At 45.1% G+C, this 19078-nt stretch overlaps 1 protein-coding gene across 2 annotated transcripts in view; it reads left to right on the forward strand.

The window, feature by feature from the left end:
- The window catches only part of LOC127019613 (gamma-aminobutyric acid receptor subunit beta-4), a 74731-nt gene extending 66077 nt beyond the window's left edge, over window positions 1–8654 (forward strand). Inside the window, exons 6-9 of one of the 2 annotated variants that reach the window (XM_050901750.1) lie at window positions 2847–2984; window positions 4616–4768; window positions 7536–7792; window positions 8277–8654. In XM_050901750.1, coding sequence (XP_050757707.1) covers window positions 2847–2984; window positions 4616–4768; window positions 7536–7792; window positions 8277–8654 — 926 coding nt within the window. The remainder of the gene's footprint in view (window positions 1–2846; window positions 2985–4615; window positions 4769–7535; window positions 7793–8276) is intronic. The other variant, XM_050901752.1, reaches the window with a different exon arrangement.
- Window positions 8655–19078: the final 10424 nt, after the last annotated feature.

Here is a 19078-nt window from a genome sequence, read left to right on the forward strand (position 1 = left end):
TTAGACTGAACAACTTTTCCCTTTAAAATCACTTTAAAAAATGGCTTTCTGAAAAACATGTTTGATTTCATATTGCATAATGTCATAATAAAAAAAAACAAAACAAAGATTGGTACCTAATACCAGCAGATCACAGAATAAAGGGAATAGAGCTAGTTAACTGCGAGATCTCCCAAAATTAGTTACTGTAATTTGACATTTTCATTGCTGATCAGGAAGTAAATTTGAAGTCACTGCTGTTAAATTTGTGGATGATGAAGATAGCAGTCTGCGTGGCTTGCTCACTGCACATTTGAATACCTCCCAATTTGAATACATCCAGAATGCATTTGAATACAGCTAAATGCGGAGGTCTGTGCCTGGGTGCGGGAGCGCAGGCCAGGCTGCCAGAGTGCGGGACTCATACCCATACGGGTGTCGACCGGGGGAAATGATAAAGGGATAGCAGCCCTGAGCACCACTGCTGGAGGTTTCGTAGCAGGGCTCTGACAAAAAAGCGCTGGAGTGAGCCTTGGTTATATAAACCAGGGGAGCTGTGAGTCAGAGCAGGGAATCGATTGGCCTCTGAATATGTTGCTGGTGAGACAGGGAAAGGGACTCTGTCTATATTTGGTTTCCAAAATTTAGAAAGGAAGTTGAGAAATCAGAAGAGGTTGAGAAAAGATGCTAAAAAGTAGTTCAAGGGCTAGAGCAGATGTTTTGCAGTGAGAAACCTCAATAGCTCAATCTGGTTTGTTTACTGCAAAGGAGGTGGAGAGGTGACTTGTTTACAGGCTGGGTGCACCTCTGCAGAGGGAGAGCACTGGGTAGAAAGGGCTTGGTAACCTCCTAGAAAAATTCAAAACAACCACCAGAGCCTGAAAGTCTGAGCCAGATAAATTCAAATGTAAAATCACACACAACAGTTTTAACTGCGAGAGTGTTTGAGCTGCTGGAATCAACCACCAGGAGAAGTGGGGGACTTCACTGTTTCTTGCTGCTTTGCACACTTGGTCTCAGCGCTCTGGGAGAGATGCTGCAGCCAGATGCAAATACCAGTTCCTGTGCGCACAGCTGGGGTACTCGAGGCAGTGCAACATCCTGTGAAACCCCAGTGTCTGCAGCAGATGAGATGATAACCTAAGGGTCCTCAATCTCTGTGGGCTTGTGGGTGTGGGTGCTTTACCACTTACTGCCATGGGAGCAGGAGCATGCCATGGGGGGAGGAGGTGGAGCCCTGGCATAGCTGATTTACATCAGAAGCAGATCTGGCATGGCATTTGGAAGATTGTTATTATTTTTTAGCACCCATGAATAAGCGCAGTAATGCTTGAGAGTGCAGGATGTGGGCTTGGAGACTACACAGTCATCAAATAATTCAGTTTGGGAAGAGAGCTCAGGGTGTCTCTAGTCCAGTCCGCAGCTCAAAGCAGGGTCAGCTATGAGGTCAGACCAGGTTGCTCAGCTCTTTGTCCACTCGGGAGCTGCAGGATGACACCATCCTCAAAGGTTCAGCTCTGATCTGGGGTAGCCCTTGGCCCCTAAGGCTAGGTAGAAGAATTTCTCCTCCATGGTACATTCAACAGCTCTTCATTCCCCTGATCCCACTAATACACTGTTGCTGGTTTTGGTGGCAGCTCTCCCTAGCGGATGTTAGCCTTGCTGGGTATGGCTAGCCAACTGCCTCTCTGCTGCGAGGGCTTGTGGATAAGGCAGGTTGTCATGCTGCAGTGCAGGCTGTGAATAAAAGCTGTCTGTGGGCATAGGTGAAGTTCATTCTCTAAAGGAAGCCTTGCACCATGCCATACCAAAGCTTGTACATATTCTACTGCTTCTTTACACACAGAGGTGCAAATTCTTTGCTTAGAATAAGAGGCCACCCCTTCTGCAGCAACAGCGACAGTGCTTCAAAACCCAGCTTGCCACAAGTGGCATTAATTTTCAAGTGGAGATGAATCCTTGCCCACAAGGGCAAGGGGCAAGGCTGTGAACATCACACTAATGGGAGGGAAGCTGCATGACTTCATCCCCTGGGCCTCACTCCCCATGAGTCGAGAGCACCTGGGGAGTCTTTCTCCTGGGACTGTGGTTTTGGGCTCGTCAGCACTTCCAGCCTGTGCAGCCCTGTCAGGCTTGTATAGTTTGGGGTTAAAGTAAGAGGCTGTACCCTTGGATGAGTTAACAAATCCATTACCATGAAACGTAAGGGATGAGTATTTGTTACCAGCCTGACTCCCCTTCCTCTCTTCTCCCATTACTGCTCTTTTCAGCCAGCACTTGGTAAAAGCAGCCCCCGGTCTCAGAGACTCTGTCCACTTCCCGGCTCCAAATTTTGACTGAGAGTACTTAGAAGAGGGAGATGCTCTGATATTCAAATTTCTTTTGAACTGCTGTTGTAAATCTTTTTCTCTCTGGGAATTTTTAATACTTAGATGCTCTGTTTGCCTAGTCCCCACCAGAATGTATTGTGTGGTCTCCCCCTTCTGGTAAAAGGAGGCAGTTTTTAAAAAAGCAAAATGCCATGTTTGGTGCATTTGACAGAGCCTTCTGATGCACAAGTCCCTGTCATGTCAGCCATGGAGATTATGTAGTGCAAGTCAATGCTTGATGGGCCACTTCTCATCTTTTTCTCCTGAATTCTAGCCAGAAGTGGGAGTTCTGACCAATTTTTTCCTCCCGTCCTGGGGACTGTACTGCCAAGCTCAGCTGAAGAAGAAAAGTACGTCAGCAGGGAGGTGCTATGCTTGCTATCTGATGGTGTGGGCTTTCCTTTGGATCCTCTTCCAGATCACCTTAGTGAAAATGGAGGTGTCATCTACTCGAGCTTGTCAGCTTAGTTCTCTCTCTATGTTTCTTCATCTCTGCAGATGGTTACACGGTTGATGACATTGTCTTCTTCTGGCAAGGAAATGATTCTGCTGTCACAGGGATGGAGGTGCTAGAACTGCCACAGTTCACCATTATCGAGCAGAGGCTGGTCAGCAGGGAAGTGGTCTTCACCACCGGTGAGTCTCTGCTGAAGGGATGTGATGGAATGTGCAAACCTCCTGCTGATCAGCGTCAATGTTCCTCTGATTCAGATGCTGAGGCACTAACTTAGGATCTAAGCTTCAACTTAGGGTCCTGTTCTTTTGGAAAAGAGGCATCTTCTGTGCCCACCAAGTTTGCTTTTTTTTTTTGGCTGCTTCTCTTCAGAGACTTATGGGATCATTTTTTTGCTGCAGTTGTTTTCATTTCTTAGTCAAAACACCAACTGAGCTCAAAACAGAACCTCTTTAGAAGGTTCTCAGCCTTTACCTTATTTTTATGTGGTTTGCAGCTGGCTCTTGAAGCTAATGTAGGTGCAGTAGTAAGCAGAAGAATGTATCAGTTGAAAAGCAAGTGGTCTATGAAATGATGCAAACTCATCTGTACATGGCAATAAAAAGATCTGGAGAGAATACCTTGGATGATTCAGATACTGCCAGTTGGAAAGTTGGAGGGGTTTGAATTTTGGTTGCTGTCTTCACTTTGATCTGGCATGGAGTTCACTGCCAAAACAGCATGCCACACACCTGTTAAATAGGACAATTTTTGAAATGCCGTGAAATCACAGCCTGATTCTATCAATCAGCGGTGGTGGCAGATGGTGATGTTGTTACAATAGTGCCTTGGGGGCATGCTGGGAGCAGGGTCCCATTGCAATGGTAATCTAGAGACCCACAACAAGAGGCAGTATTCCTCCAAAAGAAGTTTGCAGTCTAAATAGGTAAAAGATCTTCAAAAAACAGACTGGTGAAATACTGTGTTCAAGCTACGCAAATGGCACATAATGGTGAGAGAACATAACCTCCTTTTTCCCAGTCTACCTCCTTGATCATTAAAGACTGTTGTTCTCTTGTTACTTCAGCTGCCAACCCACGATTACACCCATGTTTCAGGCTGCTGTGTTGCCTAAGGGACGGAGGTGGGAAGGCAGAATGACTTGGACTTTGTTTCACAGCAATGAGAGAGGCCCTGGTTTGTCCCTGTCAAAATGACCCTGCTCCAGTGGAAGGACTGTAAAAGTACTTATTGTCGTCACTATCTCCATTAGGTTTGCTAAAAGATTAGGAGGAAGTTGCAACAACTTGGGAAAAAAAAAGACCTATAGATTAACTAACAGTACTCTATTTGCATATGAATTTGCCCAGTTTGACCATAATCCATTTTTAGAACAGCATGGGAAAAATATGATTCAGATCTTCATTGCTGTTTGGAGGAAAAGCTAGCACATGAAACATTGGAAAATCATCTCACTGCATCCAGATATAGGATTAAAGTCTCCTGTGTAAGCCTGTATCAAATTGGCACGTACCATAATAGCAATTTCAGCACTCAACAGACATTCTCCCATGATGTCTGATATAATAACGTAACATGTAGGGTTTCCTTTCTTCTTAATATTCTGAGCCAACTGAGCAGACTCTGAAGAGCCCCCTTCCAAAAACTGATGAGTCTGCAAAATGAAATGAAGAAAAAAAGAGAGATTTCTCATTATCCCTGCCTCTTGAGAACATTTTCCAAATAAAATTTCAATTCCTAACCTAAGCTCTTACCACAAATACAGCCTTGCCGTCCTCTCAAACAACATGTCCCTTTAATATCTCACTGACAGGTTCATATCTGCGTTTATCCTTGAGTTTCCGGATTAAGAGGAACATTGGTTACTTCATCCTGCAGACTTACATGCCATCTATTCTCATCACCATCCTGTCCTGGGTCTCCTTCTGGATCAATTACGATGCTTCTGCTGCACGAGTGGCACTGGGTATGTAACCTTTTCATTATATGTTGAAGAAGGTGGTTTTTTGAGGGAGATCAGCTAGGACAGCTGTAAGAAAGTAAATACCTCTTTCTGTATGAGGTAGCATCTAAGCAAGCCACATAGGTCTGTCAAACTTGTCATCCCAAATGAAGGACATTTTTTCTGAGAACAAACTTCAAATTTTCAGCCAGAAGAGCTACTTTTTTGTTCAGAAGTATCAGTACTTCCCAACTTCAGTCTGTATTATTTGAATCAGTAAAAGTTCTACTATAAATTTCTGTGGATGCAAGTTTAAACTCTATAACAAAAGCATAAATAGTCACAGCTTCTCAGTCATGTGAGACTGACATGCCATGAGCCCACCAGTTCCTTTACTCTGATTTGTACTTGTTTTCTTAAGAAGAGAAGTCTGGGCACCTCTTGGTCAACAGGTGTGCCAGGACTGGTTAGTTGGATGATAAATCTTGAGGGTGGGTGACCAAAGAGTAGTAAAAATGATGAGTGAATGGCTAAAAGATGAAAAAAATAAAGGAAGTGGCATTAAACATTTTCATGATAGTTCAGGCCCCATACAGACACTTTTTGTAGCTGAAGACCTTCATAACCAAGGCAAATGTGGGACAGCAGTTAAAGTCCAAGTTCTTCTTAAGCACATGCTCCCCTAAATAGGAATGTTTTCCTATAAGAGGAAAAAAATGAGGTCTTTTAAGCAACAGAAGGGAAGTGGGGGTGGATTGCAGATGAGGATTTTGAAGAAGGAACAGGAGAAAGGGGGGATGGCTGCCATATGAGAATGGGGCTGTGCAACATGATAGAAAGTTCAGAGGAAATAGGAGAGCCAAGGAGGGAGAAGGATTTAATCTGTGAGTGGGAAAAGGCTCAGAGAGGCAATGGAGCAGAGGTAGAGGCTGGGTCTTACAGAAAAGGTTGGGGGCTTAAATTAGTTCTAGGAGAAAACAGAGTTTGAGAAGACTCAGAGGAGGTATGGTTTGTACAAAGATATAAAATAGATTATTTGGCCGTGCGTGCTTGGAGAGGCTGGAGCAGTGAGACGGGGAGGGAACAAGAAGAACATGTAAATTAAAAAGGTAAGCTGCATTGACAAAAGTATAATCAGTGAGAGAAGAAAAAGTGACCATGGCAGTCATTGCTGGCACAGTGAAAGTACAAGCAGAAGGGTGGACATGAGATGCACAGCTGTTGAATTTCTGCTGACATCTGGATTCAAAGGAGAAGACAGAAGAAAAATATTGTAGATCAGAACTGGAACAGCTCTCCCTAAACTATTCCTGACAGCTCTCTATCTAACTTGTCCTTAAAAAGCTCCAAAGAAGGAGACTCCACAGCCTCCTCTGGGCTCTTTATCTCCAGATTTACCTGCTCGTTCAGTGAAAAAGCTCTTCTTTGCCTCTGTCTAAGTCTCCATTGCAATTTGTCCAGTTCTTAATGGGGATGTGGAGAACATTCTATTCCCCCTTTCTTTACCTCAGATTTCTGGATATTTAGACTACTGTCTAAATATAGACAATATAATATATTGTATGTATATAAATATATCTCCCTTCTGTTTACTCTTCCATGAACTGAAGACTATTAGTTCTTTAAATCTTTTATCAGGAATGACACTAAAGTCACGATGAGGGTGAAGGGGAAACAGGACAAGCAGAGGTCCAGGACGCAGAGAAAGGTTTGAGAGCTATCACTGTAGAGGTAGGCCTGAAACCAGAAGAGCAAATTAAGGTTATGGAGACTAAGAGAGCTGCCAACAGAGAGATGAGGAGGAGGGATACTAGAAGAAAAGGAGGTCAGCAAGGTAGTAAGAAAAGCAGGACAGCTGAGCTAAAGAAGTGGGAAAAGAAGACTAGGTTGAAGAGGAAAAGTTAGTGCCCCCAGAAGAAGCATGAAGGCTCATTGCCATCTTTTTGAAGGTGGCAGAAGACTGTCAGAGAGACAGATCTGAGGCCACTCTGACGGTCCAGAGAAGGGAAGAGCCTGAGAAGAAACTGAGGAAGAGAACTGAAGCTGTGAGAGTAATCATGGTGCACCAGGCTCTTGGAGACTGAGTAGATGGGGAAAAAAGTATTCAATGAGACCAAGAAATGTTTATTTAAGATACAGGAAATATAAGTAGGCTGAAAAAGGAGAGCGTGAGAACCACGGGAGGAGTGTGTACAGATGATAATTGAGGTAGTGAGTGGTAAAGCTGGTGAGAGGAAGGTGGGAATTGATGGGGTCAAGGATGTAGACAGAAGGCTATGAGGCAGGCAAAAAAAGAGTGCGCCATGAAGAGGGAATCTCTTCACTCTTTCTCCTATTCATGGCATTGGAAAGACACAGCAGATTATAAATTCACGTCAAGGATACTGAGGCATTCAGTAGTGTGCAGGGAAGCCTGATGAGTTCATGAAGTGGAAAAAAGGGAGGAGAAGACGTTGAGAGACTGAGAGCAAAACTGAATGTTTCCTACCACACTGAGGGAAAGAAGGAGGATCAGGGAGGACTTAAAGAACCAAGGTCCAGAGGATGTTGATTCCCATTGTCCTGATGATACTCAGCTTTGACATTTTCTCCCACTGTTGGCAGCTGGTTTATTTTCTGCAGCGATTTGTACTGGGCAGCTGGGCTTAGAATAATGACAATTTTCTTCCCAGTTGCACTGCTCCCATCCCTCCTGAGGTTGTCCAGCTGGGAGAAGGGATGGGGAAGCTGAGAGTGGCATTTCAGGAAACCATCCCACCTTGGTAACAGAGCACCTACCCTCTCCTTACAGGGGTCACCACGGTACTTACAATGACTACCATCAACACCCATCTGCGGGAGACTCTCCCCAAGATCCCTTACGTCAAGGCTATTGATGTTTATCTCATGGGCTGCTTCGTCTTTGTGTTCCTGGCGCTCCTGGAGTATGCTTTTGTCAACTACATATTCTTCGGGCGAGGCCCCCGGCAGCAAAAGAAACAGAGTGAACGGATCAGCAAGGCCAACAATGAGCGCCACCGTTATGAGGAGAAGAGGGTGAGAGAGCAGGTTTGTCCCCTTCTTTCATTGTGACAGAAGAATTCAGACTCTCCACTGTTCATTCAGTCCTGGGTGAGCTGTGGAGCAGCCTTTCTCCTCATCACAAGAGATGAACTCCAGTTCCCCTGTCTGGTGATTACTGGGAATTTTTTGTCCTTGATCATTTTGTCATCATTCAGTCTCATCGGGACCATCATCTTGCATGGGGCAGGTGTACCCAAAAGTACCCCTATGGCTTTTGGTCCTACTGTGTTGGCAGAATCACACTAACATGCTCAAAAGTTTGCTGCAAGCACACGTGGCTAGTTCTTCAACGCCAGCATCAGTGGACAACATTTTCAAATGCAGAAGTCCAGGTTCAGAGCTCACAAATGACCCAATCAGTGGTTCTGTTACACAAAAAATAGTTCAAAATCATCCCTGATGGTGTGGCCCTGTGTGCACTGTGCACAGGACATCCCCACTACCTTTCTCTCTGTCTTCCCTGTTCTAGGTTGACCCTTATGGTAACATCCTCCTCAGCACTCTGGAGATGAACAATGAGCTGCTGGCCACGGACATGATGAGCAGTGTTGGCGACTCTCGAAACTCTGTCATGTCCTTTGAAGGCTCAGGAATCCAGTTCCGCAAGCAGCTGGCCTCTCGGGATGGATTTGGTCACCACCCAACCCTGGACCGCCACGTCCCACTGACCCACCACGCTGCAGCCCGCAACCGTGCCAACTGCCGTCTCCGCCGGCGGTCATCTAAGCTGAAGCTCAAAATCCCAGACCTGACAGACGTCAGCACCATTGACAAGTGGTCACGAATCATTTTTCCAATCACCTTTGGATTCTTCAACCTTGTTTACTGGTTGTACTATGTAAATTGATGCCTGCAGCCTCCGAGAGAGATAGGGACAGACACTCAGACAATGACAACACAGGAGTGTTGTGGTCTTTTGGGTTTGGGTTTTACTCTTTACTATCATTATCATTTATTCCGTTGATTCATTAGATTTATTCTAAGCTTACTCTTCTCTTTTCAGCACATGTAGAACCACAGAGTGTGGGAGACAGTAAGGGAGAGAAGGGTATATGGGAGGGGGTTTGGTTTCAGGGAGGGATGTGTTTGTCTTGATTTTGGTTTCCTGCTGAAGGACTTAAACCATTGTAAAAAAACCAAAAACCACCAAAAACCAAAAAAAAGAAAGAAAAAAAAAGAAAAAATGACAGAAAAAAGAAAAAAAACCACACACACACCCACCCCCCAAACATGAAAAGTTTAAAAAAAGGGGGGGAGGGAGATTTAAAGAAATTGAGTCAAAAACTGGTGGGGGCGATAGGTTATCTTTGGCTGTGCTCACTAATGCGCTATCCTCACTTCCATTTCACTACTGAAAATTCATCTTTCTCTTCTCAGTATTATTATATTTTTTTTAATCTTTCTTCTGTCACTGCTCTTAACCCCTTCATGTTTATTCTTTCATGGATTCATGAGATGGTGGAGTTTCATTCTCATGCTATGAGATTTCTCTTTTCTTTTTCTCTCTCCCTCTCTCTTGCTTACAAGCCTAAAAGAATCTTTTAAACCAACAAATAAAAAGAATATTTATTTTGGAAGAGCTGGGAAGGGGGGGAGGACAAGGCAATTATTTGGGAGGGAAGGGGCAATGTGGGGTTATGGGAGGGGGGGAGGAGGGAGCTTATTGAAAACAAAGGCACATTTGCAAGTTGCCTTTTTCCACCTTCAGGAGTTTGCAAGCTGTTTTTCCTGTATGAATGTGTGTGTGTGCGCGCGCGCGGGGCGTATCTGTGTGTGTGTATGTGCGCATGTATGTAGATATGGATGTGTGTGTGCAAGCATGTTTTCTGGGGAGGGGATCTGGGGAGGGGGGTTTTGTAATGTCTTTTGTAGAAAGAGAACACAGGTGACATTTAACCGGCAGTGTTTTGGGGGGAATAGCAGGGTTTTGTTTGCTCATTGCAACTTTGCAAGGTTGGAGGTCGGAGTCCCAGCTTGTATTAGAGAGACAGAGCTGGGGAGGTAGATTGTGCAAATACATACTTGCTGAGGAAAGAGAGGACTTTGGGGATCAGCAATGGGACAGTGCTGCTGTTCACCGCTGGCATCTGATCTCTAGTAGACTAAGCTGATTCAGTGCTGAAAGGAGGGGTTCTTCCTCATCATTCCCATGCTGCATCTTTCTTACTGAGTTTGGGGAAAAAAGCAGTTGCAGGACTCTGAAAACTCAACCCTTCCCTGCCTCTGCCTGTTCCTTGTGCCAGACAAGGGACTTCACACTCCAGCCCACTGAGTGATCATAGCCTATGGCAAGGTGCAGGAAAGGGTGGAAGTCATTTAACTTTGTTGTGCTTCAGGAAGAAAAAATCTGGAAATGGTAACTATCCCCTTTCCTAAGAAGTTCAGAAGCAAATGGTGGGCTGGCACCCTCTGATCTGTACTGCTTCTATCAGGCCTTGCTTTATGTCTGTTAATACATGCAGAGTGTAGAGAAAAGCACCCTGTGTCCCTTCTTGCAGAAGATGTAACATGCAGTAGAGTTCCATGGAGCATCATCCTGCTGGAAGACGATGGTCTTTAAAGACTGGGCAGGGTGAAGGTTGCAATGAAAATGCTGAGCTTGTCAGTGCTTGTGGAAGCCCCTGAGTCTGTAGCAGCTTCCATCCACAGGCACTCATTATAAAGGTACAGAAGGGTAACTTGGCCTTGGACAGCAAGGTCAGCTTTTTCCAAAGGAGCCAGTGACTTTCAGGAAAATCACTGAATTATTGGCCACTTTGGCAATCACTGATGATTGATAAACTCCCTTATAATATTAATAAAAGCCATGAAAATAGTAAATTCACAAGTGCAAAACTTTAACCCTAGGGTCATTCTGCCATTCCTGGAGTAATGATGAGAACCTTGTTCTTACCTGATGGAGGTTTTTACATGCCAGACACACAGACACACACACACTGCCTTGAATCCGACCATCCCTTTATTTTCCTGCTAGCATTCTCTTCCTTTTTCCTTGATTCCCATTGCTTGGGAGAGCAGAGTGATCCTCTGAGACCAGGGAAACTCCTGTTTTTCAGATGACAGATGCATCTAATGCATATCTTTTCATTCGCTAATTTATGCCTGTACAGTGCTATGAAAATGTGAATCACTATAGGCCTGACCTGGTAACACTAAAGTTATGGAAAGCTTTGCCTTGACTTGGATGAAGCAGGATCAGGGCTCGTCAGAGTAATAAGTATTGTTATTTTTATATCATTAATGTGTCTTATGCATTTTCTACTAATGGAATCCTAAGCATAAAAGTAAACCATCCATCCTTCTCAATTGCCCCCAATATCTGTCTCCCTCTCTCATATTCATGCAGGCACACATTTGGCCCAGGCTTCCCTGGACTCACTAAGGTTTTAGCACAATTGTTAAATCAGACTTAGATTCCCAGCTGCCCTGCAGAACAGTCTCTTGCTGGTTTCCACATTCAAGAGCGATGCTGTTGAAAATGAGTTTTGCCAATATTATTGCAGTTTATGGTCTAGAGGGGTCTGTATAGGAATAAGAGTCTGAAGAGTGAATGGAGCTGGATGATAGGGCTAGGGCTGGATCGGGTAGTTTTGTCTACCCAAAGCTTGGCCAATGGAGAAAGTTACACTTTCTAGTGCTATTCTATTTGGAAATGGCTTTTAAATGTTTTGAAGGAAGTCATAAAATTGTGTTTTATGACATCAGCAGTATAATGTAGGTGAATATATGCATGATAGATGACTGCAGTTCCGAGATGGAGGCTGCCTATCAGCAGGTTCAGTTTTTAAGGGGAGTCTAACCAGCTAATTGATGATTAAATAAAGTATCTAAACACTTACCCTTTATATATGTAATTGCAATGTAAAGGGTGGTCAGAAAGATAGAAGGGGAAAAAAAGAGGCATTTATAAGAAGCCTATTAAGAAGATTGGAAGGAGAACAAATGGCCATGTGGTAAGAAATTATGAAGCTGAGGGAGATGACTCAGGAGCTCCAGTAATTTGATAGTTGTAGTAAAAGCCTGACAAATGTGTGGTAGGAGTTAGGCACCTGAGAGCTCTCTCAGCTGGTCCCAAAGACCAGCAGGGGCAGCAGCACACAGATGGTGCAAAACCCACCTATGCTCTTTGCAGCTCAGGCACTGAGCCCCACATGGAGTGGGGTCCTGAGCAACCCCATCCAGGGCCCTGCAGGTACAGTCCAGGGCCTCAGGGAGCTGGAGATCAGGCACAGGGGGGCTGTGTTTAATATTTGAGGCTTCAATCAGAGATTGAGCCCAGAATTTCATAGCAACAATCCAAAAGCTTTCCAGGGAAAAAGCACTGCTCAGCTGATTTCTTCACCTGCTGGGACTGGGAGCCAGACTCCTTTGCTATTGCCTCAGTTCTCTGTTGGCTGGGTTCTCTTTCTTATCAGGAGTCATCCTAGTTTCTCTCTTGGAATGTTTCTGACCTGGTATTACCAAGTCAGTTTTACTTCATAGAGTCAGTATATCCAGACATCTGGACTATTTGGTCCTACACAATAATCTTTGCCAAAGAGTGTGCAGTCAGGACTTTTCACAGTTCAGGAACTGCCTTATAATTTCTGGTGATGGGGCAGAATGCTGGAGAACAACTGAGTGTCCTATGAGTCAGATGAGTAATAGGAAATGTGTTCCTGTGCAGGGGTGAGGGAAGAATGCTGAAGGCCTTTAGAAATGCCCTCCTCCAGAACCGAGGTGGCACCTCCATTTTCCCCCTTCATAGCTGTCTGTGTCCACCCCTAAGAAAGGCAACAAACTCATATCTCGTTTTGAGGTCCAGTGATCGAGAAAGGAGATAGTGGAGGAAAAAAGGCATTTTAGTCATACTCAAGGCTCAGAGGCTTCAAGCCATCACAAGCATGAGGAAAGGAAAAGCATGAACCTCTCATGCAGTGGGTACAAAGCTCATGTTATTGGAAAGGTGGAGAGGATTTCCACACTGCAGCTGGTGTGCCCGCTGCTGTCCACCTTTTCTTCGTAAAGGGAGAGCAGTGGGGAAAGGGCGAGGAAAAGACTGTGAGTGTTGTTCCAAAGTGGAGCTTTTTCTGACTTTCACTGCAGTGCTGCAGGAGGCAATTCTGATCAGGGCTTGGTTTGTTTGCAGCTTGGGGCGGGATTGCTGCTTGCTGGGTCGTGTTTTTTAGCAGAGACTGTAACACGTGCATGAGGGACGTTCCAGGCTGCCTGAGGAAGCTGGGCTGGGGGAGAATGTTTTGCACCTTTCCCATGCATAACAGCCTAAGGCAGGCATGTGGAGGAGGAGAAGGAAGAGGAGAAATAGAAATGAAATCTCTCTCAGGATATACATGGCCAACACAACTCTGTCGCTTCATTTTCTGATACAGTATAATGCTGTCACTCAGGGACCTTTAGGAACTAGGACCTTGGGACTGTAATCCTACCTGTCCCCCTCCTATGCCCCCTTCACCTTGAGTATTAAGAACTGAAAAGAGAATGAGAGAAAGAGCAAAAGAGGAAAATAAGAGCCCTGGTAGCAAACCCCTGCTATTCCATGGGTAAAAGTAAAGCTTTGGTTACTAAGGTAAAAGGAAAATGTATACCTTTATATTCATGTCTTCAAGCATAAACCAGCCCGTAGTGTATATAGGATAAGTTCACAGTGCATGAAACAAACAGGACTGTAGGTCTTAACTGGCATCCAGCTTTCTTGCATGCACATCTGACACCACGCCAGCAGCTTATGTCTTGCAAATAAGTAGGGAACCTGCCAAGGCTTGGCACTTCCTCTGTCCAATGGACAGCACATCCACTTCCCAGAAAGAGAGCCATGCGGGGAACTGATCTGGCCAGTCTGTTTGACCAGATCTGCTCCAGAGGCTCTGTCAGGAGGAGATAAGGGGTGGGGGAGGGAGTTGGTTTTGTTTTCTTTTTTGTGGGGAGGAGGAAGGGGTTTTAAATCTCTGAGCTGTTACCAGGCAGAAGAGAAACCCCTGGAGCTGCAGACCAAAGGACAGTGGCTTTAGGGAAGGTGGTTACTGAAATCCTAATGGAGAGGATGGGATGAGGAAGAGGTTGTTGGTGGGAGAGAGCTGTAACTTCAGAAGCAGAGCAAATAGGAGAGAGGTAGTGAAAATATATGTGCAATACAACAGGTTTGAAGGGACTAGAGCACTGAAAACCAGGGACCTCCACTGAGTCAGACAGGCTGGGTGCAGCTGCAGGCAGCACTCAAGGAAACCCAGCCATGGCAGCAGTCCCTGGCGGGCAGAGACTGCGGTCTCTGGGAAATGGTGAGGTCAGGAACGGGTAAAATAGAGGGAGACTCACAGTGCACTGCCATCAGTATGAGCTCAGTCCCTTTAGGCAGGGACAATCATTTGCATCTGGACAATGTTGCAGGAGCTGGGCTGGGATGCGCAGGGGAGCGACTGCCGTGCCAAGCTGGGGCAACGGCTGAGCTCTACCCTGGTGTCAGAGATCAGAGCCAACTGGGCAAGAAATGCCATGCGGGTTACCAAATGCTTTCTTGGAGATGAGACTGGGCTTACCAAGCAGGGTGGGATGTGTTTACAGTAGACATGGAAATTGGGTTGGGGACATGGGTCGGGTGAGAGATGTGAAACCTATGTGTTGGAAGTAGGACCTAATGCAGATGCTGGGAGGGAAGGAGGGTGGGAGGGAGGGAGGGGGGCGGAGACTGGGGAGGAGAAGATGTATATAGTGTTGGGGCTTGGGTTTTATTTTTCATTTGGTTTTTGTTTGGTTTTGTTCTTTTTTTGGGGGAAAAAAAAAAAAGATGTTTGATTTCTAATGTCTTGATGTAAACCAAATAAAAATGGTTCTGTAAATTCAGAAGTAAAGAACAGCTGAAAGGTGACAAGTGTAATAAAGAAGCACTGTCCTCCAGGCTGATACTATAACGCATTTCCCCAGACTTTTCCCACAGGGGTTGGAGGGCAAACCTGTGCCTGTACCTGCACGGAGGCGCAGCCCGCCTGGATGGTGACCTTAGGGCTGGCTCCCTGATCCACCTCCAAGCGCAGTAAAGAAGAGGTGGGCAGTAGAGGTGGAAGTGATGGTATGTAAGTAACTTTTCAGTGTTTGGTCCCACCATTCCTGAGGCCAATGGGAGAAGGCTGTGTATTAGACTCTAATCTCTTGTGCATGTGGTATCTTCCTGGAGAGCCAACCTGCACTATGCCTTACTGTATCTTAGGATGTAGTAAAGAGGGTGAAGATGATATCAGGTATCACTTGCATAAATGAAGTAATGCAGATGGAGTAAAGGCAGTACGAGCCTGAACTTTCTTTGAGAAGCTTTTGTTGCTGCTGCTTTCTGGCCTGTGACTTAGTCTAGGGTGACAAATGCTAGGTAATGCCTACCTGCTCAGGAGAGGTACAAAGAAAACCCTCCATGTGAAAAGGTTTGTCTTAAGACCCTTTGCAATTTGATAGAACCTTGCCTGTGGGTTCCTGGCTGTTTGTGAAGGACAGGTTTGGAAGAGAGTGCAAAGCAGGGACCTTGTGTTAAGCTTAGTTATCTGTTTTAGTGGCCATTGGCCTTGCAGAGACAAATTCTTCAGCAGAAGTACAGAAGGTCAGAAGTACAAATGAGTGGGCTCAAGTGTAGGGCACTGATTGAATTTGGACTGAGGGACACCTCGTTTCCATGCAGCTTCCAGTTAGCAGAAATGAGTGATGGGGAATGCCAAGGATGATGATGGTAGTGGGTCTGAGACATATGGGTAACCCTTTGTGTTACAATCCATCTTTGTCTGGACTGGGAGGAGTGTCAAGGGTAAAAAGCAATGTGAGAAATTGCCTGTCTGTCTTATCTTATGTTTAGTGCTTTGGAAGAGCAGAGGACAGTCTTGCCTCCATGGGGCAGAAGTGTGGCTTCTTTCTACAGCTGGGCCAATGAATGTTGTATTGTTTGTGTTACTGCAGCGAGGCTAAAAGAAAAAAACTTTACGTGGAAGGCAGACCAGAGGGAAGTCTCAATCCTCTTAGAAAAGGCCATTCTTCAGCAGTAAGGCTTCTCTCCACTGCAGCTGCCACTCCAGCCAGAGTGCATCAGTATGGTGCAGCCACACATCCCTGACTCAGCCATTTCTTCTGCTGAGCAGGCCAAGCAGGACTGGTGGGTAAGCAAGGACAGGTGTTTCGCAGAGACAAAACAAGGAGGAGTTGTGTGAGCATGAGCTCCTGCACGACATTGTGCTCTAGACTAGAAAACCCTGGAACAAAATGCGTTCCCTTGCTCCAAGTTTACGCTGTCATCATCCCCCACTAGAGACAATGGACCCAAACCATCCCAAAGCTCCTGTTCTCAGCTCCGTGCTGTGGGCTGCCTGCTCCCATCTAAGATAGCCAGAACTTGCCAGTGCCACAGGCAGAAAGCAGGAACAGAGTGGGATTAAACCCACACAGTGCCCTAGTCCAGCAAAGCCCCATCCCTTGCTCAAGTTTGAGTGCAGGAGCAGACCTTACGACTGCGCATCTGCTTAAAATCATGCCTGGATCCGACAGCTTCACTGGGTTGGGGCCAATGTGCTTGGCAGGCCTAAAGGGAACATTCTTAGTGAGCAACCCCCTAGAAAGGCTCAGCAGTTATCACACAGAAGAGTTTCTAACATCTGGAAAGAGGAATAGCTAGGTGCTGGAGAAGAAAATGGAAAAACTGAGAATAAAGGAAAGCCTCAAGAGTTACCCAGAAACATCCCATCCGTTGGCAAGTACACATGACCCTGGTGGCAGGACCATTGTCCAGTCTGCGGTATTTTTTCTTACCACTGCCTGGCATGTCATAATATTGTGTCTTTGTGTGAAATCGCATCCCCTTTCAGAAGAGAAACTGGTTTCTGAAGGACAAATGCGCTCTCACGATGTGCTCACTACAGGGATGTTATGCCAAGAGGTATGAAAGCAAACAAGATTAGACCTCTAAGGCTGGGGCATCCTTCCCAGGAAAATCTAGACCATTTATGCCAATGTATCATCCTCTCAAACTGCACCCATCCATCTTCGTCTCAAAGACGAAGCAGCAGCAACATCTTCTCTAACTGGGGACATCTTATGTGGCCTGAAATTCAGACAAACAACTAACTGAACAACAGTGACAACAGGACAGGGAGATCAATGTCAATGTCAATGTATACTATCAAAGGGACTGCTGTGAACCATCTTAACATACTCTGAGTGGCTGCGTTGCATCCTGTACAGCGTTACAAAAAAAAAAGGAACAAAAAACAACAAAAAAAACCCAGAACAAACCACCCATTTTTATGATCTTTAATTTGCATTTTCTGCATGAAATAAGACCTTGATCCTTGTCTTTTTTCATAAAAGCAGATTCTGCTTTAACTAATGTAAAAAAAAAAAAGGAAAGAAAAATAATGTTTCTAGCAAAGTGATTTAGATGTAGAAATTTTTGTAAAAAAAAAAGGGGGGAAAAAGAAAAAAAAAGGGAAAAACAACAAAGGAATAAAATAAAATGACCTAAAGAGCCATCTTTGTCTACTCTAGAGGTGGGAAGGTGTGATTGGTGGGTGGCCCTTTCTGCCCTCAGAGCCGTCCTGTGTCAGTCGGAGAGGCGCTGGAGCCCACGCCCCGCGCCACAGGAGGGCTCCCAGGAAGGGCGTGCTCACCAGTTACTGCCGAGTGCTTTCAAAAACTGTCTCCTTCATCTTCTTTTAGGGAGAGTGGGTAGGAGGGCAGGGGGAAGGGTGGGATGGGGCAAGGAGAGTTGCCTTGATTTTATTTTGGGGTTTTGTTTGGGGTATTTTTTTCCTGCAGTGACAGTTTTTGAAAGGTGATGATGAACAAAAGTAAAAACAAACAAACTTGAAAATAGTTTACAATTTTGTACAAACCATTATAAATACTAACAACAAATGTTTTTAAAAATGGTCCATACCAGTGCCAAAATAATGTAATGTGTACATTAATTTCTTCTCTTTTTTTTTTGAAAAAAGGTGTTAAAACACAAAAAATATTTCTTTTTTAACAAATGCTGTACGTGAACATAAATGTACTTGAACGCTGTTAATTATCAATTGGTTAGGAATCTTTCTTGGGCTTTTGGGTTTGCTTTTTTTTTCCTACCCAGAACAAAAGTAACACTTATAAAATACAGCCTTTAAAGGAGAAACAGTCAACTTTTTCTCTGCTGGTTTGAATGTTCTTACATGTTTCCATTTTCAAGGCACTGTCTTTAGGCCAACTCTGTATTACTGGCCTCTGAAAAGCAAATCAACCTTACCATCCAGAGGACTCAAACTTGTCCTTAACTTTAAACATAACTGTAGTGATGATGAATGTGTGTCCAAAGGACTTTGCTAAGACTTAAGCAAAGTTTTCTGCATGTCCAAGTGTTCTGCTGGGTTAAACCAAGAGCTGGGATATGCACAAGCTCTATGACACGGCCTAGAGTAGAGGGCAAAATTAGAATAAATCCCCAGTCTTATTTTTCCACCGTAAGGTGAGTAACTTACCCTAACTTCGAGGAACAAAGATCAGAGATTACCTTTTCAAAGGCTCTTGAGTCCTATTTCCACAAGCACATGAAGTACTCGAGCACTTCTAGACTTTGCCTTGCTAACCAAAAGTGGATTAGACAGGACTGTTTTCAGAAATGACTGATGCACTTAGAGTAAGGCATTGAGGTATTTCATGTTAATAGGCTGGGTCTTAAGCTCCCAAATTTCTTTTTAAAAGTTTAAAAGGCTTGGCCTTTTGAGGTCATCTAGAAGTTTTCTGGATGTGCAAGTAAGGCTGTCTGGACAGCTGTTGCAGAGTGGGCAAGTGTGTTGAGCAGCCGAGGTGCTGCAGCACGTCTGCGTCACTCAGCGAGGGGCTGTGGGGACACAGGGGGATGCTGTTAGGGAGGTGGGACGCATGGTCAGCTGTGACCGCAGGTAAAAGGAGGGAGCTGGCTTTGAATCCCCAGTTCCCTGTGGTGCAAAGTGATGTTACAACCCCAAAGTCCCTCACCCCAGCTGCACTGGGTGTCCGTGCTCCATCCAGGCTGCATTCTTCACAGCTTGATCTGCTCCACACCTCTGTGGCTTTACACTGTAAGCATACATCTAAGGATTAAAAATACAGGGAAAGTGAGTAGCGCAGGGATGCTGGTGGGATGCTGGAAGTCTGCTTGCCACTGGCAGGACTATCCTTGCATCCCTGAAGCAAAGAGATGCTGTCTCCTCCACACTCAGGGAGGAAAATAGGAAAATTTACACTGCCTGATATGCTCCAGCTGGGCATTCAGGTATCTGTATCTCTTCT

Source organism: Gymnogyps californianus, chromosome 9, assembly GCF_018139145.2.
Source record: "Gymnogyps californianus isolate 813 chromosome 9, ASM1813914v2, whole genome shotgun sequence".
In the NCBI taxonomy this organism is placed as follows: domain Eukaryota; kingdom Metazoa; phylum Chordata; class Aves; order Accipitriformes; family Cathartidae; genus Gymnogyps; species Gymnogyps californianus.